The sequence below is a fragment of the Acanthopagrus latus genome, chromosome 21, assembly GCF_904848185.1.
Source record: "Acanthopagrus latus isolate v.2019 chromosome 21, fAcaLat1.1, whole genome shotgun sequence".
Lineage (NCBI taxonomy): Eukaryota > Metazoa > Chordata > Actinopteri > Spariformes > Sparidae > Acanthopagrus > Acanthopagrus latus.
The window spans coordinates 772,799-797,528 of NC_051059.1; the positions used below are offsets into that span (position 1 = coordinate 772,799).

At 41.8% G+C, this 24,730-nt stretch overlaps 2 protein-coding genes across 8 annotated transcripts in view; both read right to left on the reverse strand.

Annotated features, from left to right (window-relative positions):
* Positions 1 to 1,301: 1,301 nt before the first annotated feature.
* Positions 1,302 to 16,559, reverse strand: LOC119010491 (acyl-coenzyme A thioesterase 11-like). Of its 6 annotated transcripts, XM_037082633.1 has the most exons (18): positions 16,535 to 16,559; positions 15,766 to 15,864; positions 13,849 to 14,067; positions 13,583 to 13,652; positions 12,444 to 12,504; positions 11,735 to 11,839; positions 9,961 to 10,096; positions 8,756 to 8,847; positions 8,479 to 8,540; positions 7,594 to 7,713; positions 7,343 to 7,481; positions 5,764 to 5,819; positions 5,291 to 5,357; positions 3,990 to 4,073; positions 3,770 to 3,903; positions 2,441 to 2,608; positions 2,099 to 2,225; positions 1,302 to 2,018 (listed from the first exon to the last, which is right to left on the reverse strand). In XM_037082633.1, the coding sequence occupies exons 1-18, from the start codon at positions 16,542 to 16,544 to the stop codon at positions 1,779 to 1,781; spliced, it is 1,989 nt and encodes a 662-aa protein (XP_036938528.1). In that variant the 5' UTR covers positions 16,545 to 16,559; the 3' UTR covers positions 1,302 to 1,778. The 6 variants fall into 6 exon arrangements, with proteins under 6 accessions (XP_036938528.1, XP_036938527.1, XP_036938531.1 ...); XM_037082632.1 differs by lacking the exon at positions 16,535 to 16,559 and having other exon boundaries at positions 15,766 to 15,919; XM_037082636.1 differs by lacking the exons at positions 15,766 to 15,864; positions 16,535 to 16,559 and adding an exon at positions 15,551 to 15,639.
* Positions 13,818 to 24,730, reverse strand: part of mrpl37 (mitochondrial ribosomal protein L37) — a 14,834-nt gene continuing 3,921 nt past the window's right edge. Inside the window, exons 3-9 of one of the 2 annotated variants that reach the window (XR_005071981.1) lie at positions 24,031 to 24,146; positions 23,120 to 23,308; positions 22,883 to 23,037; positions 22,630 to 22,761; positions 20,375 to 20,449; positions 19,623 to 19,768; positions 13,818 to 13,843 (exon numbers count right to left, since the gene is read on the reverse strand). Coding sequence is in view for 1 of the 2 variants with exons in the window: in XM_037082642.1 (XP_036938537.1) it covers positions 19,691 to 19,768; positions 20,375 to 20,449; positions 22,630 to 22,761; positions 22,883 to 23,037; positions 23,120 to 23,308; positions 24,031 to 24,146 (745 nt within the window). In the remaining variant the exon portion in view is untranslated. Of the gene's footprint in view, positions 13,844 to 19,483; positions 19,769 to 20,374; positions 20,450 to 22,629; positions 22,762 to 22,882; positions 23,038 to 23,119; positions 23,309 to 24,030; positions 24,147 to 24,730 lie in introns of those variants that run through there. The other variant, XM_037082642.1, reaches the window with a different exon arrangement.

Here is a 24,730-nt window from a genome sequence, read left to right on the forward strand (position 1 = left end):
TTCAAGAAGACACAAGCAGTATTGGAAAGTGTTACTGATTGAGTCAGCATTGTCATGAGGTTTGCCACCTCCGTTCTGTTGTCTACCTGACGGTATATGAGACAGTTTGCTTTAAGTCCTGTAAGTTGTGAGGTGTGGCCTCCATGTATTAGACTTGTTTGTCCAGCACATCCCACAGATGCTTGATTGGATTGAGAATTTGGAGGTCAACACCTCAAACTCGTGGCTGTGCTCCTCAAACCACTCTGAACCCTTTCTGCTTTGAGGCATTATCCTGCTGAAAGAGGCCACAGCCATCAGGGAATACCGTTTCCATGAAAGGGTGTACATGGTCTGCAACAATGCTTAGGTAGGTGGTACATGTCAGAGTAACATCCACATGGATGGCAGGTTTCCCAGCAGAATGCTTGCTCATTTTGCCTGCTTCTAACAGTTAGTCACTTCACCTGTCAGTGGTCATAATGTTATGCCTGATCAGTGTATATACGGTCATGGACGTAACCATGCATTCATTGGGGGGATCGTGTCCCCCCCAATATTGTGAAAATGGCTCTTTCCCCCCCAATATACAGTAGAAAATATGTTAAATATGCACTCTTTTATAAACCCTGTCAACACATCTGTCTCATTATTTCTTATTTATTTACAATTTATTTACGTTTTTAAGGAAAACATAAGTGTTGTAAACTTGGTTGTGCCCATCTCTATTCCAATTTAGCAGAGAGAGAAGGTGGGATAAAATGGAAGTTCCCACAAAGCAAAGTAAGCTAGACCGACAGCTGGACATTAGAGGGTTTTTTCAGACAGTAAGTAACCAATCACAAAGTTAGATGGCAAACCACGTGATTTGGATGCTGGGGGAAATTGTGGGAGGGACGGTGGAAGATTGACAGCAGCAGTGATGGTGATACAGACAGCGATAGAGATGGCGAGTTTTGAGAGTTGAGAGATTTGTGACATATAGCGCGTTTGGAGTGTATGGTGGAGTGTGTTTAGTGTGTAGTGTAGTGTTTTTTTGTTTTGTGAGTCAAAACAATAAGAAGATTGGAAGCTTGTGGATGGCTATCTGAATGGTGACCTTTGACCAGATCTATTAACACGACTTTAACATTTAACATTAACTTTAACTTGAGTGTGACTCTTGGGTACTTTTAAACGGTAGACTAGGCTGTAGACTCTTAGTTTGAACACATGTTACCATCGAACTAACTCCGACATAAAGTTACAAAGTTACAAGAGTCATACAGTCTGTTGTTGTGAAGTTTCCCATTGACATCTGATTGGAAGGACATAGAGCCAGCTTATTCTTGTATAAAAATTTAATAAAGTCCTATGAAAAATGGACAAAGTCTCAATGCTCTTTATCTTTAGTACCTCATGGTGACTGCAGCCAGACAATTCTCTCAACACCTTTCCTGTACAGCCCACACCTGAATACATTCACAATTACATTAACATCTATCTCAGATGTGCAAACATACAAAAATCTCATTAACTGACCATTGGTGACACAAATTTGGATGCTCTACTTGTGTCCAAACATGATTATTACAATTGAATGAGCCTTTATTTTGACATAAGGCACACAGTTTTTGTTCTCACTTGAAAACATTGACTCGTTTATTAGATTGGATTTTCTTTCATTGTTTCAATCCAAATATCATCTTGTTCAATGTGAACTGCTCTGACAGTATTAACTGTAACTTGCTATATAAAGAGCAGCTGGACCTGACTGTATACTCAGTGATGTAAACTGGCCTGAATGGCACACAGACTGTCTACAGCTGGGTGCTGCAGAGGGCCACAAACAGTCTGTCAGCTTCATTGGCACACATTGGACCCTCTGTATATGTTGCCTGGTATTGGCAGGTTTGCTCGTCGGAGGCGGATTGCAGTCTGTTCCTGGTCAGGTATTGGCTGCAGGAGCAGAAGGTGTGGTAGAAGGAAGAGGAGAGGCCAGCGATATCGTTGGAGATGTAGGGGAGAACCTCTGGAGATGCCTGGTTATAGTAACTGATCTGAAAAAAGGTCTAAATTAAAGTTTGTTCAGATTATATGTAAATATACGCTCAATCACTCAAACTGTTGTCAGTCTCACCAGTGACATGTTGTTCTTGGTCTCCAGTATGGTAAATCCAGCACACAGAACCTCTCCTCTGTTGTATTCCTCAGTGGGAGGGTGAGTGGGCAGGGACACTGACCGCAGAGCAATCACATACGGGTCTCTGAGGAGGAAAAACAAGAAAGGTAAACCCTGAAGGATGGCGGTGTGTCAACTGTTACGGAGACCAGGGATGTCCTGATCAGGTTTTTTTTATCCGAGTCCTTTAATATTTAGTATCTGACAATACCGAGTCCCGATCCGATACTCAGCCTTAACTAATATTTTCCTGGATAATACAGCCCTAACGGAGACCATCCAGCCTGTCATTCTACTGACCCGCTGCCACATGGTCTCCTCATGGAAGCCAACAAGATGAAGTCCTGGAGAATCCCTTCTCCCTCCTTGGCTGAGGTTGGGGAACCTACTCCACCGTGACGCACTGATGGAGTCACTACACGATACAGGAAGTCATCAGCGTCCACGCGATGAATCAGCTCACATTTCCTGATTGAGGAAAGGACAGAGTGAGAGCACTGACGAGGCTGGCAGAAATGTCCTTTATTTGGAATGATTGAAGGAATACTGTTCATACACCCTGCACAGGGTCCTCTTATGTTTCTTTGGTTGTTTCTCTGTTTTAAAACAAGTCTCCAGCTACTTCAGTTGTTTAGCAGAATGCTGCAACTCGGTTTGATTAAAGTGGTCAGGAATGAGCTGAGTTGTTACTCCATTCATAGATTTCTTTTTAGATTTTTAGTTTAAAGGTCCACTGAAGCTGAACTATTCCCCATTCTGAACCACACCTTTCATGTTCCACTTGTCATATTTCCATCACCATGTACAATTTCATGTGAACAAATGCTTTCCATTTTAGGTTCTAATTTACTCACCTCAGACAATGCTTTCAGATCATTTTACATTTTAATTTTGTTCAATTTACTTTTTCTTTATACATTTATTCATGATCTGATTATCCCTAGTTGTGTACTGAAATTATAACCTTTTATTTGTAATTATTTTACTTTGAATTTGGCCTGAAATATCTTCCATACAGAGGACACTGAAGAGTGCTCTGAAGCTGGAACTGTGTAGTTCTGAACAACCATTTCTGAATGAATGTGTGACGCACCATATTCACAGATAAACAATCTGCAGCCTATTGGTTACTGTCAATCACTAACTAATATGATGAGGAAACCAAAGATTAACTAAGAGTGTAGCAGTCTGGGCATTTCTCCACCTGTACACACGTGAAGCTCCTTTTCTAAATCCTGGGAACGATTTCTCGTGTTTCAGCCCAAACATGCAGAAGACATGCTGCACTTGCGACAACGAGCTTAAGTAAATACTGCAGCACCCAATAAAAACACTGAATACATGAATCTGAGGGAGAATGCTGCCCCCTGTGCAAGTAGATTCAAGTTTCAACTCATCTTGTTGTCAATTTCTGCTGTAAACTCACAAATGAAATGTGAAAATGAAATGTGAAAGAAAGCCTCCAACTGCTGCTGAGATATCCTGAAGAACATCCAACCTTTTTTTTCCATCTGACCCAAACTTCCTCTGAATCCTTCCCTGAGCACCATCTCATCTCATCATATGGTATACTCTGACCTTTGTGTGTGTGTGTGTGTGTGTGTGTGTGTGTGTGTGAGACAGCATTACTGATAGTGTGTGTCCCAGCTTGGTCTGTTGCTCAGCTCGGCCAGCAGACAAAAGGCTCTGTGAGCAGGAACATCCACTTCTGCTTCTACCCTGAAACTCAACACTGACTTCTGCTCCAGGGTGTAAAGATGAACCTGAGAACAAAGAAGAATGAAACATCCAGCTCCTCCTGAGCCAGCAGGAACAAAACTCTCACCTTCAATGAGACAACAGCAGCTACCTTGTCTTTCTCAGAGCTGAGGCGCCACTTTTTCCGAGCAGCCAACATCTTCAGAGCTGAGACATTGTTATAGCTCAGATACACCTGGGACCACACACACACACACACACACACACACACACACACACACAGCAATGAAACAATAACAAGCAATGTAGATAAGGATATCCATAAATGTGCTTTTAAGATAACTTTTTAACACCGTGCACCCAAGAATAAAACCTCCTCAGCCCATGCTGATGTCTGGCTGCAGCTCTGTTTTACTATGAAGATATCAATCAAAAGCATGTCACATGAACTAAAAATATTCAGTGGTCAACTTGGAGAAATTAGTATGGTCCTTGAATCAGGAATCATGAACACTGCTCTGATCATGGCAGCATTATCAGCGTGTGGCCTGAGTCAGTTGTTTCATACAAAGCCACATGTCTCTTGTTATCATGATGTTAATGAAGTATGATCTCAAATCAGGGAATATCATTTCTATCATTTCTATATTTCAATAGTAGATGACTATAGAGAGTTATAGAAGGACTGAGAGATAGAAAGAGAGAGAGGGAGTAAACTATGTGAGTAAGTTCTCTCAGAAGAGGTAAAGTAAATCTCCATGAAACTTGTGGGAAAGAGGGGAAGACACGAGCCACCTTCAATCCCACCCTGCTTCAGACTGTCAGAGGAGGGACTGAGGGCTGTTGTGCCTCAGCAGTGAGGACTGAGCTCATGCTGGTCATAGCTCCTTGCTTGCAGAACTGCTTTTATACACAGAAATGTGGGGATGGTTTTCTGTTTGCAGATGGTGTGCATCTATCACGTGCACACATTTTCTATGTACTCAGTTTTGAGAATAACTGAACATCATGGAGGAGCTTCAGTCCTTGCTCTTCTCTTTACTTGTTTAGCACAATGTCTCCTCCCTCTTCACAAAAAAAGCCCAAAGAAGCCGGAGCATGTTTCCACTCATATCTCTGGTAATAACACCTGGATGCTGATGAAAGACATCAGATGTATTCAGGCTGCTGGTCTCTGTGTGTGAGTACAGTTTGACGCAGATCTGAGATCTGGTGAGATTAAGTTATGGTTCAGCAGTTATGGGTAGTTTAGATTTTAGAGTGATACACTGGATTAGGCTAGACTGAATTAAAAGGGACTGTTGGGCCTACTGTGGGGAAACATCCATGAAACCATGTTTATGTGCCCATTTGGATCACTGGATATGGTTATGTGACCATCTGAACCAAACTGAAATATGACTAACATGCTATCCACACCTGACCTGACTGACTCCTGAACTTCTTCCTCACCTGGTTTCTGGGGTCCCAGGGGACGGACAGAGGGACCTCGGCCTGCTTGCAGGAAATAATGTATTTTCTGTAACAACAAAGGAGAGCAATTAGAAAATTTTAGTATGATACTGTTACATGAACAAAACAGCACCATTGAAACATATGAGTTACCAACATCACTGCACTGCATGAATACTGTCTTTACCCTGGACAGTGTGAAGATACAGTCAGAACTGTGTGATACATCGCTCTATCCAAACCTAGTTGTTTTTCTTAACACAGATAAGAAAAAAAAATATTGTTTTGTTTTTGTATGTTTCATGCATGTTTTTAGCATGATGCACATTTCTACACTATGTAGATGGTTCTGGGGCATATTGAGCCCGAATGTTCCATCCATCTTAGTTTTAGTCCAAATATACTGACGATATCAAATAAACTGAAGAGCTGAGGAGGTGTGTGCTCTTCACACTAACAGACAAACAGCTTACCTGTCCAATCGGATCTTCTTCCTGGCTATGGCTTCTTGAAAGCGCCTCTCTCCTTCCTGTAGATGAAAGAAAAACCTAACATCATCTATCTGTCTGAGCAGTTCAGTTAAATCATATTTCATTCAAAGGTGCTACATCATGAAATTGAAGCAATTTCCCCTCAGAGATCAATAAAGTTGTTCTGATTCTGATTAGGATTTGTACATCCATAAACTCCTACAACATAAATATAAAACAGAATGTTAAAAATGTGTTTCATTTATTTTGTTTAACTTAACCAGGCAAGTCATTAAGACAACACTGCAGATGCCATAATATCCTGACTTATAGCCTTCACTACGGGTCAAGCTCCACAAACATTGGATCCTAAATTTTCCATGATCAGACTCTCTTTCGACATCATCTTGTCTTGGGCAGAAGCAAGTTATTCACAGCAGTGGATGATAGTGCCAACATGCAGTTCTAGTGGCCTCCTATGATGCTAGACAGCAGTGGTTACCAACCTCACACAGAAATGCTGAGCAAGAAGACTGATTATTAAATGAAGTCATAAAATTAAAGGCAATTAAAGTGAAGAGTGTTGTGTTGCATTCACAGGAAGTCCGACAACAGAATATTTCACTTGTTCATTTGTAGCCACGGTGATAACACAACGTTCAGTTCATCACAAGGAAAAATGAATGCTTTCAAAAGGCTGCAACTTGGAATTAAGCGCAATACACAATTTTATAGATGATAGTGGGACATCCCATTCCAGTGAAGGCAGCATGAGGCTGTGCTACAGACAGCTGCCAGAAACACCTCAGTAAAGCAATCAAACTATTCACCCTCTCCTCTCCACGTATTGGTGTAAACATTATAAGTAGTGCAGACCACATTTTTGCAAATAGTAGCAAGTTTCAACTCATCCTGTTGTGAATTTCAGGTGTAAACACCCACCAAGAAAGTACTGATTTGCCCAGTGGTTTCCAATCGCCTCTGTTGAGAGAGGCTGATGTAAAGCAATCCACGGTATTTACCACCCACTGGAGCTCTTCAGGTTTATGAGGGTTTATGAGTGGAGACATTTTCCCTCCAACATTCTTTCTACATATTGAGTCACATTGAGTTAACAGCTCTGATCTCTGTTCGGTCAGGCCTCCAGATTGCTCCAATAGCAGCCTTGGAAAACTTTTGTGTGAGGTAACATGGGGGCAATGTAAGTACAAGTAAATTTGAGTGCAATTTATAACAGCTGGGAAATGATTAGCCATGTGCAGTATATTGTAGCTTCTCTGGGTGGTGCTGACTAACATTTCCATCTTTCATCAGTGGCTGTGGTACCAGGACCAACAGCTTGTCAGTTTCTGAGTATTACAAAACACTGACTGCACCTACTCCCACTGTTTCAAATTACTTAATAATACTGTATTTAATTATGCATTATATTTTTATTGATCTTGCCTGGGTATTGCCCTGTCTGAACACATACTCAGCTTGCTAATCAAGAGTTCATAACCTTCAAGTGTGGCAATCCAGTGTTTCAGCTTTTAAACACTGCATGACTTTTTTTCTGGACATATTAACTCCATAAACTCACCAGGGGTTCTGGTCGTATCCGTGGTAATGTACATAGCTTCCCATGGTTGTCAAGCACCTCAAAGATCATGAAGGCAGAGTTAATGTGTCGGTTAGGCCCCTCCTCCTGGTAGGCCTCTGCACGCACCCCCACCTCAATGCTGAGGACACACATCAAATATTGTCATGACTCCTTGCAGACGAGTCAGGTTGGATCTTATCTGATCTTATCTTCTGTATCTTTATCTTCTCTGATTATGGATGCACTTAAACCTGTTCTTGAAGGCGTTGTTGACTATAGCCTTGAGCAGCAGCCTGTCTCCAATCTGAGAAGGTCCTCTGAAGGTGAACATGTCAATGGTCCGCAGAGTCGGGTGAGCCTGACACAGACGACTGCACACAGGCAGACACAGATTACAGAGATACTGTGTGTGTGTGTGTGTGTGTGTGTGACAGATCCACAGTACACAACTACAGCAGGCCTATTACCATACAGCTTCTAGGCCTGTGGCTGACTAACATTAAGGGCTCAGATCACCACATAATCTAAATCTTCTGGCTGCACTCTCACTTTGCTAGTCTAATAGAAAAAATAAATCACATGCCACATTGTAGATCCTATACTGGTCCCAATAACATTCATGAAGTGATAATGTAGGAACCTGCAAGAGTGATGGTTCATTTACATCAAGCACAATTGAAGACTGTTTTCTGGCATATTTCATTGTGCTTGGGCTTTAACTAATGATTATTTCCATCAATCTTTGCATTTTTTCATTGACCAGTGATTGGTCCATTAAACATCGTAGTTAAAATGCCAGTGGGGTGCTGTTTAGCTCAGTGGGTAGAGCAGGCATCCCATGTACAGAGGCTCTGCCCTTGCTGCAGCAACCCCGTGCTTTAGTCCCGGTCTGGAGCCCTTTGCTGAGTGTCATTCCCCCTCACTCTCAACCTGTTTCCTGACATGTCTTCAGCTTTCCTGTCAATAGAAGCCAAAGGCTAAAAAAATGTTTTAAAAAAAGAAAAAACTATGCCAGTTAAACCTTAAACCAAGTGGCAAGTTCAAATGTCTTTGTCTTCAATCAGTCGGAAGCTTTTCGATGATACGTGACAAAGAAAGAAGCCATGTGTCTGAGAAGCCTCTGTGTGTGATTGTACCTGGCAGCAATTATAGCTACATTCACCATCCAGGCCATGATCTGTCCTCCGAATGTATTCACCTGGCGTGTACACAAACAGATATGATCATACAGTCTATACTATAATGACTAAAATGTGTAACTTGGGTGAGTATGACAAAAAATCTGAATATTATACAAACATTCTAAGAATAATACAAAAAGAGCGTTCATTGGCAAATGTAATCAAATCATAAAGAATTGCTGATTGACAGAAATTAAATGGACAGAGAGGCAGACAGACAGACGGAAATAACCTGATGGTTAGTGTGTGGAGGTAGAACCAGCTCAACACTCTCCACCCTGGTCCTCTCTGCTGGCATTGCATCATTAACTGCAGAACTGTCGGCTGACATACAAACAAAAGTCTGACATTAATGGACATGGTTGGTGTTACTCTATATGTTTCCACATTCATATGAAAAGACCAAAACTAATCATTTCCCAGGTGGAGAAGCTCAGACGTCAGTCGACACAGTGCTATGATTTCAACATGTCTTCTTGAGTGATTAGCAAATAGATATACAATGGAGTGAAGAAATGGAGAGAGATCAGGGCATGGTTCAAGGTAACACAACACGTCTGGTAACCCATTAGCTAACATTAGCATCCAGCCACTTCCTATCTAATATTACTCTTTTATTACATTCGGTAGGTTTTATTTCCAGGGTTAAATAAATATTTCCTTTTCTGATCATTTCATAAAGCACTATCAAACAGTAATGTTAGCAAGGAAATGGTTGAATGCTAATGCTAGTTGTTGTCTGACAGAAGCTAATGGTTTCTCAAATATGTTGTTTATCTTTACGTATGGTTCCATGTCCTCTGTCTTCTTAGTTGCTGATTAATAATGAAGCTGTGAGATGATGTCGATTTTTCAGATTCCCTGCAGTATTATGACATACACCCTGGAATACAGCAGTGTGATGCTTGAGAGTGATGTCAGAGGGAAATGGCCGTTGTGTGGATACGGTCTACAGATTCCTGAACGTGTACTGTACATCTTTCAAATCCTCTCCCAGATATATTGTTTCATTAGCAGCAAACCGTAAGTAATAGTACATCAATTCACATATGGTGTCCTAGTGATAATTTTTGACATCAGATGGTGTCCTAACTATGCACAATGTTGTTAATATTGACTCAACACTGCTATTGAGTCAATATTATCAACAGTGTGCGTGTTCATGACAATTAAGAGCACAGCAGTGTTGTAATGATGTGTTTTTAATCATTAAAGAAATGTCATGCTTGATAACATGCATGACATTCCTACAGGCCCACTGTTTCCACTGACACAATCTGTCAATCATACTTTCTAATTTATATTTTATCATTTTGTTTGAAGCTTCAGTCCTTCGCGCTCATTCAGCAACAAGTTCGAACATCCATCACATCTCCAAACTCAACCTACACTATCTGTTTTATCCAGCTGTGATGCAGCAGTGTGCATCTGACTTACCTTGCTGAATGGACCCCCTGGAGAGCAGATCTTTGATGATGTCATCGTGTAGCATCCTGACTCGACGTCTCTCAGCTGCTAAGCTGTATTCAACCTGCTCCTTCTGAGTCTGAGGGACAATGGCCTTCAAGATCACCTGTGAGGTAATGTCAGTAGATGTGTCTACTCACTGTGAGAAAACATCACACACACACGCACACACACACACAAACAAATGCACTACTCAATTGCAACAACCGACACAGGAATATGTTTTCTACTCATCTGCGTCATATTTTCTTTTTCAGTAATTCAGTTTGAAGGGTTAAGGTTATCTGCTCTGTCCTGCTAGTATTCCAGCTCAGTTAGCACCAGCTGTGAAACAAAGCTGGCTAGCGAACTGCACAATCCAAGGAACACGAAACAAGTTAGCACCAAGCTGCTATCCCTGCAAAAGAAAGAAGCCACCAGTTTCCTCCGTATAGCCTCTTTCATCGGACTTTGTACAGCAAGAACAGCACTGTTCAACATTGGGATTCCAACCTTCTCCTGCTTGGTTCATCGGCCAAGGAATCACCAGTACCTTTTCTTCAAAGACTGGTAACATTGAACTAGGCCTAGATAGCACACAGCCTAGCATGTCATGTCATGTCATGTCATTGTCTGAGCTTATCCCTTTCCATGGGGTCGCGGGGTGTTGCTGCTGGAGCCAATCCCAGCCTTGTCTCAGGGCGAGGGCAGGGTGCTCCCTGGATAAGTCGCCAGCTCATCACAGGGCCGTCACTAGTGAGCAATGTGGGGTTCAGTATCTTGCTCAAGGACACTTCGACATGCAGCTCAGCACTGCCCAGAGCCGGGATTTGAACCAATGACCTTCTGATCACTAGTCGACCTGCTCTACCCGCTGAGCTACAGCCGCCCACAGCCTAGCAGGGCTAAGCACACTCTGGTCGATGTAATACACATGTGTTCAAGTCGTGTGTTATTGTTATCCCAGGTCAGGTTATTGGCAATGTTCTTTGCTACACAGCTAAACTAGCTAGTTGAATAATGCTTCACACAGACTAAGGGACTTTGCATGCAGTTCTTCTATAACGTGGCATCACATCGCGCATGCACACACGCGTACGCATACACACACACCTGTATAGAGAACATGTTAGTTAGTTTGTGTGTTTTCATTTGAGGTTAAATAAAAGACTGTTGAACCTTCCTGCTGTCTGTTTAATATTGTACAAGAGTGATTGTTGCCAACCTCTACTCTGTCAAGGACTCTGAAATCCTGCGACCATTACAGCTGTTATGGTAATTTTGCTTGAAGGTATTACGTTAATTAATAATCATTGTTACAAACAATTTAGTACCTTTTTCTGAGACTGATTTGATGAATTGGCTATCTTTTCCCTTCTTCAAGGGTGGTCCCCTGAGGCAATCTAATGTAAATTGGATCTTATTATTTATCATAATTAATAATTATATACTTAACTGGAGCTGTGGGGATGGTGAGTGGACAACTGCTGGAGACTGCAAGTGATGGTGGCCTTAAAGTATGTTACCTTAATAAGTTACGGAGTGGACTGGACATAAGGATCACACTTCGTGTGTCTCCCATCACCGTCTCGTTGCAGTGAAACAAGCACAGGGATCCCATTCATTCTGCCTTATTGGTGGGCGGTCCGTGGCGCAAAAAGGGTCAATGTAGGTATGCAGTGAGTACTGCAGCAAGTTGCCACCAATCATATCACATTCACGAAAGCTCAAAATCATTTAGTTTGCCATTAAACATGGGCCTTACCTTTTCTCCTGTGTTTGAGCGTTGGGTAACAAAGGTGGCGTAGGCGTGACAAACCCTCCAGTGGCGGTCAGAGAACAGGTCCTCACAGCTTACCTGTATGCCCACCTGAGGTGAAATATATCAGAGATAATCTCAGGTCAAAGCATAACTGTGCACTAAAGCATGACTTTACTAATGTTCTTCAATTACAAGAAGCAGCTGATTCAGTATCAAACGCTCAATCCAAAGCTCACTGAGGTCTTAAAGCACTTCCACCTGCACCATCACCTTTGAAGTTCATATAGATATGTTAGCAGACACTTGCTGATGTACACACAAAGAAGTTATGGAGCCATATTATCATTCATCTGGAGTCATTACAGGCTGGCCACACCAGGTCTGTGAGCATTAGTAAGGGTTCATGTGAGGACACAGCACAACAAGAAGAAGAAAAAAAGGTCTTGTTGTTTTCAGAAATATAAATGCAGAATTCTTACATATTAGACTTTTAATTCATTTTGGTATGCTCAGGTTATTTAAAATCATAAGAAGTGTCTTATTTTACTTATTTCAAAATATTGGGGTGTTTTGTGTGTTGTAGGTTTGTTACAGAAGAAACAGCAGATATTCACGGTATGAATGTAAAGTAATATGGGATGAGTAGGTGCTTGTGTGTTTATAAAAATGCTTCAATGTAAATCATGAATGACATGCTGCAACCTTCTCTGACCTCCATGCTGGTGTTGAAGGCTCTGTTGACCTTTGCCCTGATGTTCACCACCTGACCCACGCTGAACACAGACATGAGGAAGATTTAGTGATGACTGTGTGTACATACACAAAAAACTCTTTGTGAAAGCAGTTGTCTACAAATTAATGTTAATTAATTAAAAAATATATCATGTAAAATAAATGATTGCATAAATAATTACCCCCTTCAAAGTGACTGATCTAGTTGAACAGAAGTCCGGCAAGCTGGTCCTAGTAGTCTCAAAATTAGTGAAATGGAGATCACCTGAGTGCAGTGAATGTGTCTCAAGTGACTGTAGTATATAGACACCTGTGTCTGAAGATCCAGTCACCAGTTAATCAGTACCCCTGGCTTCAATTATACTAAGAAGATAAAAGATCACTCAAAGCACCTCTTTGAAAAGGTTATTGAAAAGTATAAGTCAGGGGATGGTTACAAAAACATTTCCAAGTCACGAACATCCCCTGGAGTTCAGTTAAATCCATCGTTACGAAATAGAAGGAATATGGCACCTGTAAATCTGCCGAGAGCAGAAAGAAGAAAGCTCATTAGATCTCTGCGAGCGTTCATCCAAAGGCATGTGGGTGACTCTAAAGTCCACTGGAAGAAGATTTTTTGATCTGATGACACCAAAGCAGATCTTTTTTGCCAGGTGTCCAGATGTGCAGACCTGACTGGGAGTGATCCATACAGACTGAGTGCTGTGACTAAGGCCAAATACTACTTCATGTTTACCACAAATCTACTAAAGACTGACTTGTGAATACATATGCAATCACTTATTTTACATAATATATCTTCAATAATTACTTTGTAGAAATCTGTTTTCACTTAGATTTTGATTTGATTTGATCATTTAATGTTTATTCTTTGTAGAAAAAGATAGACAGATAGAAAGATAGATACTTACTTAATATTTTGCTGTGTAATATACTTATTGAGATTTTTGTTAACTAAGCCATACATATATACACACACACACATATACATATATATACATATATACATTTATACATATATATATACACACACATATATATATATATACATATACACACACACACACACACGTACAAAAAGTATAATCAGCATGCCACATCACATACACTTCCTGTTACCTGATGGTGTGTTCAAAGTGGATGTCGTCCATGGAAGCAGTGACACAGGGACACCCAGCATGTCTCTCAGCTGCCCACAAGAAACAGACAATGTCATGTCTTTTCTGGTTAGTCACTGGTTACAACATATTCTGGACACTCACACATGAAGAAACATTTCAACACAAAGCACATGACTAATAATCACTGAATCTCTCTCTTTCTCTCTCTCTCTCTCTCACACACACACACACACACACACACACACACACACACACACACCTCACCAGAGAGGCAGGCAGTAGAGTCTATCCATTTGAGCAGCTGTCCCACGCTCAGCTCCTCTCTATGGTTGCTGTGGCAGGGCATCACTATCTGACTCATCTTCACCTCTGTGGGATTGACACTCTCTCCTTCTTCTTCTTCCTCCTCCTCCTCCTCCTCTTCATCCTCCTCCCGCTTCTGTTTCTCCAGACCAGCGGACATTCTGGAACTCATCTTTAAAGCTGTGCAGAGACAGTTCCCAACAGTGGAATATATATACTTTTGGGGTCTTGACAAAAAAATTATAGAAATTGCTTCATTTACTATATTTTCCTGGGAGTTATTCAGTGATACAGCTGATGAGTTACACATGAAGGAAAACCAGTATACATGCAGTGCTTCCACAAAGCCCATGACACTGAGCTCTGCTGTCCCTAGAGCAGAGGCTCTCAGACCTTCTCACATCAGGGGCCCCTAAACTGACACTAGTTGGTCTCTAATTTGTCTCGGGGTCCCTGACCTGCTTTAGAACCAAACACTTGAGAGTATAGTAGGTACTCAGCAGGTATAAGAGGTCGGTGTCTTTACAGCACCGAATGTGGTAACTTAAACGTTGTGCTCCTCTGCTGAGTTGACAGGTAGCTTCGTGCTCGCCATCAGTGCACGCTGATAAGAAATACACCTGAAGAGAGGACAGACAGATATCTGTGCACCTCACAATGCGGATTGATACACAGCACTACGACTTAGAGGAAACCCATGTGTGTTCAATATTAGGGAGCAACAATTTACTCCAGGACAAGAAGCTATGTCACTGAGCTATCTGGTGACAGCTCAGCCATTAATGTTTACCTGCCGTCGTCACAGCACGAGCCTTTCGTCCGTCCACACAGGTCTCTGCGCACTAATACCGTTAACACGTATTATTTCCTACATTAAACTGCTCACAAGGTGTCTGGGTTATCCCGTCTGATCAGGTTATGACCAGGTTATGAGACTATGGTCTGTGGGAAGAGACACAGTTCTTCATATTTCTCTGGGACATTGGGCTCCACTAGCAAAGCGCCATCTAGCGCCGTGTAGCGCCATCTCCACGGCCGAGCTCTCCAAAACATAACAACTCACATCGACACAATCTAGATGGGTTGATAGCAGTACAGGCAGGAGGACACGTGTCTGTCCAGAACCTGAGGTGAACTGTCCCTGTCGTGTCTCTGCCTGCGAAACATGAGGTCACAGTAGCTCCGTGTCTACAGGAGTGTTGCACTCATTGGTTGTGACACAGTTCAGAGCAGCAGCTTCCTGTGAAATGAGACAAGTAAACTAAAGACTTCCCAGATGTGCTAATGTGCTGCTGCCTGAGAGTGGACCGGACCGGGAAGGGAGACAACAGCTGTAGTCTAGGCTCAATCTGTCTCACACTCTGTCTCCTGTGTCTACAGTACACCTCACAGGTCTGAGAGGACCACACCCGGTACAGGACTACTGTAGACCGCGTTCATTCCTCAAACAGAAGATCTGTCCAACGGTTCATAGCAACATCATGAACACACCTGCCATCATTTATTCTTCAGCTAGAAGACTGACTTTTAAAAACCCGACCCAGCTTCAGTGGTCGGGCTCAGACCAGCTGCTGCCGAGCTGCTGGAGAGCCAGAACAACATGGAAGGCTATCAGCTCACCTCAGTCTGTTAGCTTACGGTTAAACACAAGTTAGTGACTGACCTGACCGCAGCTTGTCCAAGTATCAAGTCGAATGATGATGACTGATAACCTGCTGTGCACGCCACCGACAAGGACTCATCCGGTTATATCTTTCAAAATAAAGGCAGTCATGGCTAAGGCGCTTTTAAACATTCTCTAAAGCACAAGACCGCCTTGCATATCTATCTTATAAAACAATACACACGACAAAAGAGCCTACATGGAATATAAATTACCTTCTAAGTGACATTTTCTTTTCGCTACGGGAATGAGGGAAAGGCCATCAACTTCCGGTATTTCTGTGCAGGTGTTTGGGTACCTTGACACAACTCGATCTACAATTCCAAACTCCAGGTTATTTACATGCATAGACATGAATACATAGACGCCTCATTGAGCGCTGGACCGTACGTCGCCGCCGTATTGGAGGAGGCAGATCCGCCCCGTGAACTAATACAAGTCAATGGAGTGAACTTTATAAAGCTCACTTCTACACAGTGCCGTAAGTTAATGCCTCATACCCTCATTTACACATTCACACACATACGGATATATTCAGGAAACAGATACGAACCAAAAACAACGTCTGTACGTTCTCTGATGATTATAAACATGAACTAATCTTTATATGTTTAGTGAACATGTCCGCACCAAACCATTTTCTAATGTTTTTACGAGTGTTTATAGCTGCTTATGTATGTAACGCTGTTACTGTGATGATGATACATTACTGTTAAATATGTAATCTGTGTCCGTAATAACCAGATCCTGACATGTATCTGTCAACCATAATGTCAACTTGTTTCATTAAATTTAAGTTTAAATATGGACAACTGACTTCTTAATATATTAATCAGAATCAGAAATACTTTATTGACGAGGAATCGCAGCGTTACTTTGTAGAAGGAGCTTTATGAAGTTCACTCCATTTACTTCCTCCAATATGGCGGCGACATCGATGTATCGCAGCGGCTTCTATGTATATATGTCAATGTTTACATGTACCTGCATACATGTGGTTAGTCTGTCCCACCAGCCACTCCTCACAGCACACTGATCACTGAACACGCTGATCAAATTGAACACACTGATCACTGATTACACTGCCCTACTGGGAAAAAAAACAGCATAGACCAGCATATGTTGTGTTTTGGTGCTGGTATGCTGGTGATGGGATGCTGGTGGCCAGCTTCATCAGCAACTTCACCAGCAAGACTATGCTCGTAGGCCACCATAATTAATGGGATCTTGCTGGTGGACGAGCTTCATCGTGCTGGCATCAAAACCAACATCAAACCAGCATAGATCAGCATGATTTCCATGCTGGTCTAAGATACGTCGAAGTCTCCCCAAACGCTTCAGACGGCCAACGGTTGGCCCGGTGCGTTTCAGGCTTTAGAGGTACATATCAGTTAGACAGTTGCTGCCATGTTGCTTAAACACAGACAGACATGGGTTTGGTCTTATGTAATAATGTAAGACCAGGCTCAGCAGCCTCCCAGCAAACGCAGCTAGACATCAGGCTGCGACTGAACATAGCCTCTGAGGTGGACGGAGGTCAGTCTGAAGACAGGGGACACAGTATGGAGGTGATTTACAGCAGGCGCTGCCAGACTATCACCTCTTGAACTACAGAGTGGTATTAAGAGACAGGATGGGCCGGGGCTAGCTGGTTAGCATGCTAACATCAGTAGACATCTCTGTGACACAGAACAGAAACGTCTCTGACAGAACGTCAACACTATTGTTTCTTCACCATGTTCATGATATTTGTTCAGTGTTTCAATGTCTAGTTATTGTTAATCTATTGTTCTTCTGTTATTTCATATATATATATATTTCTAATATTATTATTCTGTCTTCTGTACATTTTTCAAAAGGTATCGCCTCCTACAAATTTTGAGCAACAGAAACCGTTTATCTATCAAACCGTTCTCCTCTGTAAGGACGTTAAGGTTATGACTGTTGGTATTTCTATCTGTTTTTGGAAATATTCAGCAAAATTACCCCCTTCATCCTTATGGGGAATTATTCAACTTTCGTACTGCTTCAGCATACGTTCAGCTACAGAGACCATTCACCGATTGAAATGTTGAGCTTTTTAAGCACCTTCAGTCTTTTCAATTTCTAACTTATATATTTTAAATATATTTTTCAAATAATAATTTACAATGGTAGTGTCACCGGGTTGAGATTATGTCTTTATTTTTACATTTGATATGTCACCAAATCCTGATGAATATTGTTGCTATATGTTTAAGATGTGTTTTATTGTTTATCATTTTATTTTATTTATTATTTTATTATTTTATTTATGTCTGAATGTTGTATTCAGACCAAAGTGTTAATACCTGTACTGTCACTTGAAGAGGTTGCAGGCCTTGTGCTGTCATTCCGGTGCTTCTCTCAGTCCGTGCCAGGCTAGTTGAGAGGAGGTAATGTATTATTTTGCTCACCATTTTTGAAAATTTAGTTAGGTTTTAGGAAAGGCAAACCTTGTTTTATGCGTGTATAAATGTTAGTCTCTAGGTTGTGAACATGCAGTTAAAGAGTTAGGTAGGAGGTCCACCATTACTCTCCCACCTGTTAGGTCGCACTCAGGGACCGACACTTTTTGTCTGCCAATACGGCGGCGCACTGGAGATGCAGCAGCTAACATGAGTAGTTCAAAAACAATGTTCTCAATGCTCATATTCATGTGTAGAGACCCTGGTGATACTACGAGCAAAGTTTCATGTTGTGTCAAGCCTTCTTAGTGTTTTAAAAATAGCGATATTGATGCTAGGGTAAGAGTGCCTGTAGCACTCCCATTGAAAATTAGCTTGCCTGAAAACGAAACTACAGTAAATCTTAAAAGTGCCTCTTTCATCGTAATTATGCCTTTACACAAAGGTTTGACTCGTATACATTCACAAATAAAGCCTATGTTGCTTTTTCCCAAGAGTTTCACTTTAATGTTTCAAACAAATGTAAAACTTGTAAAGGAACTTTTTGCAAGCTACAAAGTAGACATGTTTCCACATGCTAGTCTACAGAGTTTTCTGTAACGTTATGTGTATCTGCTTGAGACTCGTGTGCTGTGTGGAGGAGACTGCATGTTACAGAGCCTTATGTGTTTTTCTGTTGATTTGTACAGACAAATCCATGGATCTGCCTTCATTAAAAGAGCAACCAGCAGCTGGTCCTGGTCTGAGTCCTTCCTTCAGTCAGGACAACATTGAACACAACACAGAACATACTATGGTTAACGGATGTGCACCAAACTTTGAACTATTCAGCATGTATTCAGCTTTTTAAAATCTTTACGGATTTGAAATCATCAGTTTTAGTTTTAATGATTTCAGATTTCATAATGGGTGTGTATTGCGTGAGCTAGCGTGGGTCACATGACCCCTCAAATGGAGAGCAGCTGAAAAAATTTGAGAAAAAAATTCTCTTCAGCTTGATTTGGATCCCACATCTTTTACTTCACATAGACAATGTAGGACATCCTGTTGGTATTCAGCTGATGGTCTTATTTGAGAGGTGGGACTTAGATGTAGAAGGCCCAGAGCAACAAGCTCTCCAGTAACTCCCCCAATGATAACTTTGAGCCTAAAGTTCTGGAGGGGAGCAGACTATACCAGTTTTGTCCCTCGCTCTAGCACCCTCATTACCCTCTCAATCACGCCATACAGTCAAACATCTGGATCTCCCACTGAACTGTCATCGCTTCATTTGCACTGTTGTGCAGACATGCTGATGTTACCATCACTTCTAGGCATTTTTCCAAGATTATCCTCATATATGAATCTCCAAAGCTTAAATGGAGCATCTCATTGGGGTCTCTTCACAGAACAGTGTACTAGTCTGTCATTATAGTCTCAGATTTGAAAAAGAACATTTGTGCGAGGAGGAAGGATATGACCCCTTTTAGTTTTAATGTGCTAAATCACAAAAACGTCACATACACAGTACATATTCAGAAAGTTTTTATTGAATGAGCTCTACAGAATCAGGAGCAAAGGGAGGAGGGGGGTTCAGGGTGGCAATGAGTTTTGTAGTTCATTCTGTTGTGAACCACATCAGTGAAGGAGGACTTTTGATCTCTCACACACACACACACACACACACACACACACACACACACACACACACACACACACAGAACTCGGTGTAGTCCTACACGGCTCCATGCAGGTACAGGGCCAGGAACTTCCTGAATGTTTCAGGCCTGTAACCTGCCAGACCAGCTGGTACCTACAGGGGGACACAGCAACCAATCAGAATTGTTTCATGTTTCACTGCTGCTCTCTGCTCTTTCCATATCTCCATTTTGCACCTCCTCATCTCCTCCTGCTCTGCTCATCTCAGGGCATATATTGAAGGAGTGCAGTAGCTCTCCACAAGACCTATAAACACAGCTTTATGTGTAAAACGGGTGGAGTCTCAATTTGATCCCTCAGAAGCACAGATGTCTCATTTTGTCAAATGCCTGTTGCCTCACCTCCTCTGTCTTTCCTTGCCTTCTCTGCTCTCACTAAGGACTAAGGCAAGAGGAGAGGAGGTGAGGAAAAGAACAGAGGATGTAGAAGTTAGAAATGATAAGAGGGGTTTGTTTATTAAAGTTGTCAGTAAATACACATTTACTGCCACAAGGGGGTTCATCCTGCAAAGCTCCCCACATCACACACTTAACCACCAGTGGTATCAGATTGGAGAAATGTTTTGTGACTACTAAACTTCACCTGACTTTTCATCAGCATGGAGGAAGAGATGATGACCGGATCTTTATGTTTCGGGTGAACTGCATATTCAAACTTGGCAGTGAGTTAATTATTAATAGACAGAAAATGATCACTGTACCTTCACTTGCTTCTTCTTGATGAGAGGTCGGACTTTTGCATAATCATAGAGTTCGACATTTTCATCCAGCCACACCTTCAAACAGCAAACAGCAAACAGCATTCAAAGGCCAGCCGACAGCGGAAGAGAAACACACTCATCTGTACATCAACTCTGATTGAGTCATGAAAACTCATTCTTTTGTGATAGCATGGATTTTAGTTGCATTACTTGATCAAAAGTAATGATGACAAGGAGTCCTGAGAAGTTTCTTTGGGTCTGTATTTAGGCATACTCTTCAATCCTGAGTTAAACAATCAGCCACAGCGCTTCATTAAGTCCTGATGCCAGTGTAACCATACTCTGATCTTCTAGGTACACTTCACTGACAAGCTCCTGAATCTCGATCAGTTACTCCTGTAGACTTGGTTCTGAGGAGTTTGTAGCTGGCTCAGTCAGTTACAACTGATTCCAACAGCGCTCCACTGTTGATCTGTATGCTCCTGACGCGTTTTGTCCGCCATAGATAACAGAGTGCCAAGATACAAACTTTTCAAAACTAGCTTTTAAATCTACATCGTGGGCTTCTAAAGCCACATGGGACAGTCTGCCTTTAAAAAGGTGGAACATAATGAAGTTGCTAAAACAGTGTTGCTGTTTACTTGTTGATGAGCTGAAGCACACTGTTGGTGTTCAGTCTTGAGAGTTCACTGAATGCAGCTTCTCTTGGTGAAGTCACAAGTTTAAGAAACAGTTTGGGAACATAAGTGTTGTAACCTTCTTGTTGACAGTTAGATGAGAAGATTGATATGACTCTTCATATCTGTATGAACCACAGATTTAGTGGTTCGAACTAACCTTCACATGTGTGGAACAATACAACCAATCACACTGTTTGTTTACAACGACTTCTCAATGGAGAACCGCTGCATCACACACTAGCTTACATACAAGTTCACTGCCTTTTTTCATGATCTTATTTCAAAGTATGAACATCTCGTTCATCATAAATGATTGTTTGATGCTTTCATATCTCATTAATAACAATAACACCATGACTAATGATAGTAAGGAGACATTATTTATCTGTTGGGGCACAGACTGACGAAAAAGACTGCGGTTGCTCTACAATGCACATCAACACTTGTTGGTAACCAGATGTCTTAGTGACTCTATTTCCTGCTCTGCTATCCTGTGTTTCCTCCCTGCACGAAGTTGTTTGCCTCAATCCACGTGTTAACATACCGCGACTCGAAACACTGGCTCTGTCCAAAATATCGATAGATCTGCCTGCACTCTCTAATTAACCTGTTCCATCTCATTTCTTTGTTAAACCTGCACATAAACTGAAATGTAAAGATGACAAGCGATGCTTTCATAGGGGTTAAGTGCCAGGCTGTTTCCTGGTTGGAAAGCAGCAACTTTCCAGAGTCCTGCAATCTGTAGCTCTGGTTACATGGACAATATGTCCAATTGAAATCATACTGATTAGAGACTCACCTGTTTACATGGACACCACAGAAAGTGATACAATAAGATGTGTGTCAACATGCCACAAAGTGTTTGATCACAACACAACGTTCACTCTGTTTCACGTCTTTATGCTCACCTGCTGGACGTAGCTTTATATTTATCAGACAGATGTGACAAAAGCGATCAAGAATATTTCCCAAAATGTTGAAATCTTCCTTTAAAAATTACACATCAACATATGACAGCCACATATTCATTATTAGTGTTTTGGGAAGAACTCCCTGAGGCTATTATTTCTCCATAAAATGTCTCATATGTGTTGGAGAAAAATCAATTAAAATGCAAATTTTAATCACATCTGTTCCACTGCAGCTTTTGCACGCTGCTCTCTGTTGTACGTCTCATGACCAGACCATTTGGCATAAATATGTGGAACAAATTAGTGCTGCAACAATTAGTTTTTAGCCAGTTATTTTGATAACCGGGTTATTAATTAATCTGTTTTAGCCATTTTTAAAGAATTAAATGTGATGTCGGCTTGTTAAAAGTTAATATTTCCTGCTTTGTTTTTCTTTGTGTGACACTAAACTGAATATCTTTGGTTGTGGACAAAACAAGAAATTTAACGATGTCATCTTTAGATTTCTGAAACACTGATAGACATTTTTCACCAACAAAACAGAAATGAATGAAGAAAACAATTAACTGATTCATCAACAATGAATGTTAGTTGCAGCCACTGAGATGTCGACTTGGACTTTGCTACAGAGCAGCACACACAGCTAATAATACAAGTGAAGCACCTGGTTCTTGATGCCATCGTCTCCTGAAAGATCTGTCGTGTTGAGCTGGAAGACCAGGAACTGGAAAAGTCTCCCGTTGGTCCCCACTGCCTGTACTGTGATAGGACGGCCCAATAGAGACTGTGGCTGTGTCTGACACACACACACATACACACACACACAGCAAAAATTATCTATTTAGATGGTGGCTCAGCAGAGTGTACACATAACATTATCACAGATCTGCTGTTAAACGTGATGAGTAATTCCTCACCCCATACAGGCTGTGTGCACGGGCCAGAGCGTTTCCAAAGGCAAACATCACCATCTTGGCTCTGAATTGTTCTGGGAGGAGCTTACAGTTAACGTCTCCAGCCCCCTGGAAGTAAAGTGTGTGGGCATGAGGGTAAGGGTAGCCCTTCCTGAAACCTGAGAAGAGAGAACAGTGACACACTCCTCTCAGCCTCAGGGACACACAGACACAGCACACCGACGCATGAAGAGGACTCACCTGAGCAGTTCACTTCCTCCTCGTACAGGTGTACCTTCTGCAGGTCAATGGACGGGGAGACGGGATAGAAGGCTTTGAGGATGTGATCTGCCGTGTCGCCCACTTCCTGTTTCCCAGAAACCTCTGGCAAGGGGTCCATGCAGTTATACAGCAAACCATTCTGACCCCTAACCTGGAACAGGTCCTCACCTTATACACAAACATGGAATGTAAATGGAAGGACATTAGAATGCATTCAATACTTGTTTCAACCATTTCAGTACTCATTCAGACCAGAGAATGAATCCAACTGACTGCGGTGATCCTCGGACTTCCTCTTTTCATTGATCCTCTAAAAACCTCTCTCTTCTGAAATTTCAGCAGTCTTCTTTGTCTTTGTTAGTACATTGCTGCACACTGCTGCCAATGATTGCCTCTAACCATCTGCAGGGATGTGTATTGTACCAGCCACATGTTACAAAGAGAACAGGGGAAGAACACAGCTAGCTGCACTAGCAAATCTCCTACACCCTTTACAAAGTGAAATCTAAGCATTTTTAACACATTTTCAAGCTTGTCCAGCAGCTTAGGACGCAACACAATGCATATTGCAATGTTAACCTTCATTTATACTATAAAATAAAGTATCCTGTGTCATAAATACATATCTGGGCAACACCCTGAAACATTTACTAGCTGTTACAGAAGTGAAGGGCAGTGTGAGGGCAGCATGAGCTGTCTGTAGGTTTGTGTTTTTACTTCTTTATCTTTTAAGCAGTTTCAACTACTTCATCAGTAATTATATATCTGAGACCTTGAAAACACACATTTTCAAGGATTGCCAGCACCCATACTAACAATGACTAGCAGTTGTAAGAAGCTCCACAGGGCACTTTGAAGCACCAGTTGATGTGACAGGATGTACTGATTACCTCTCTTCCACGAAGCGGCCAATGAGTACTTCTCAGCGGGGATCCTCCTTCCAATTGCAGGGTGTCTAGACTGTAGAGTGGCACACAGGTGGAGCAGGTTGGAGAGCAAAGTGTTGCTGGGGAAGGAAAACAAACGGTGAGAGAGAGGGGAGTGGAGGTTTTTTCTGTCTCTGATCCAGCACCAGGGGTAGTATAGACACAACAGAGGCCAGACTACATGCCGGCAGCATGTGACAGGAGTGTGACAGTCTGGTGTTCATTCTGGCAACTAAACAGATCCTTCACTCTTCAAATAAAAAAGAAAAGTCCCACACTTCAACAAAGGGGCAACGTTACAGAACCAAAAACAGTAATGCTTAGGGATGTAACAGTCACCGGTGTCACTGTAAACCATGGTAAAATTCCAGACGAAGTGAAGTGAAGTTTACCATTCAAGTTTTAATTACCATGGTAACCGCCATGGTTGACATCCACAGTGTGGAAAACTTGCAAGATACTTCCAAGTCTCACTATGCAGACGCAGTGTGCAACATGCACTTGTTATGTAGTGAATAAGACATGGCGGAGGGAGAACCTGATAGTAGCAGCCCCCTCAAGGAATTTTTCCACCTTCTGAAGTCTGGGCGTATTTTGGTTATTATAAGAATGCTCAGGGACAGTTGGTTGAAGATGGCAGCCCTATCAGCAGGAGCTGCAAGAA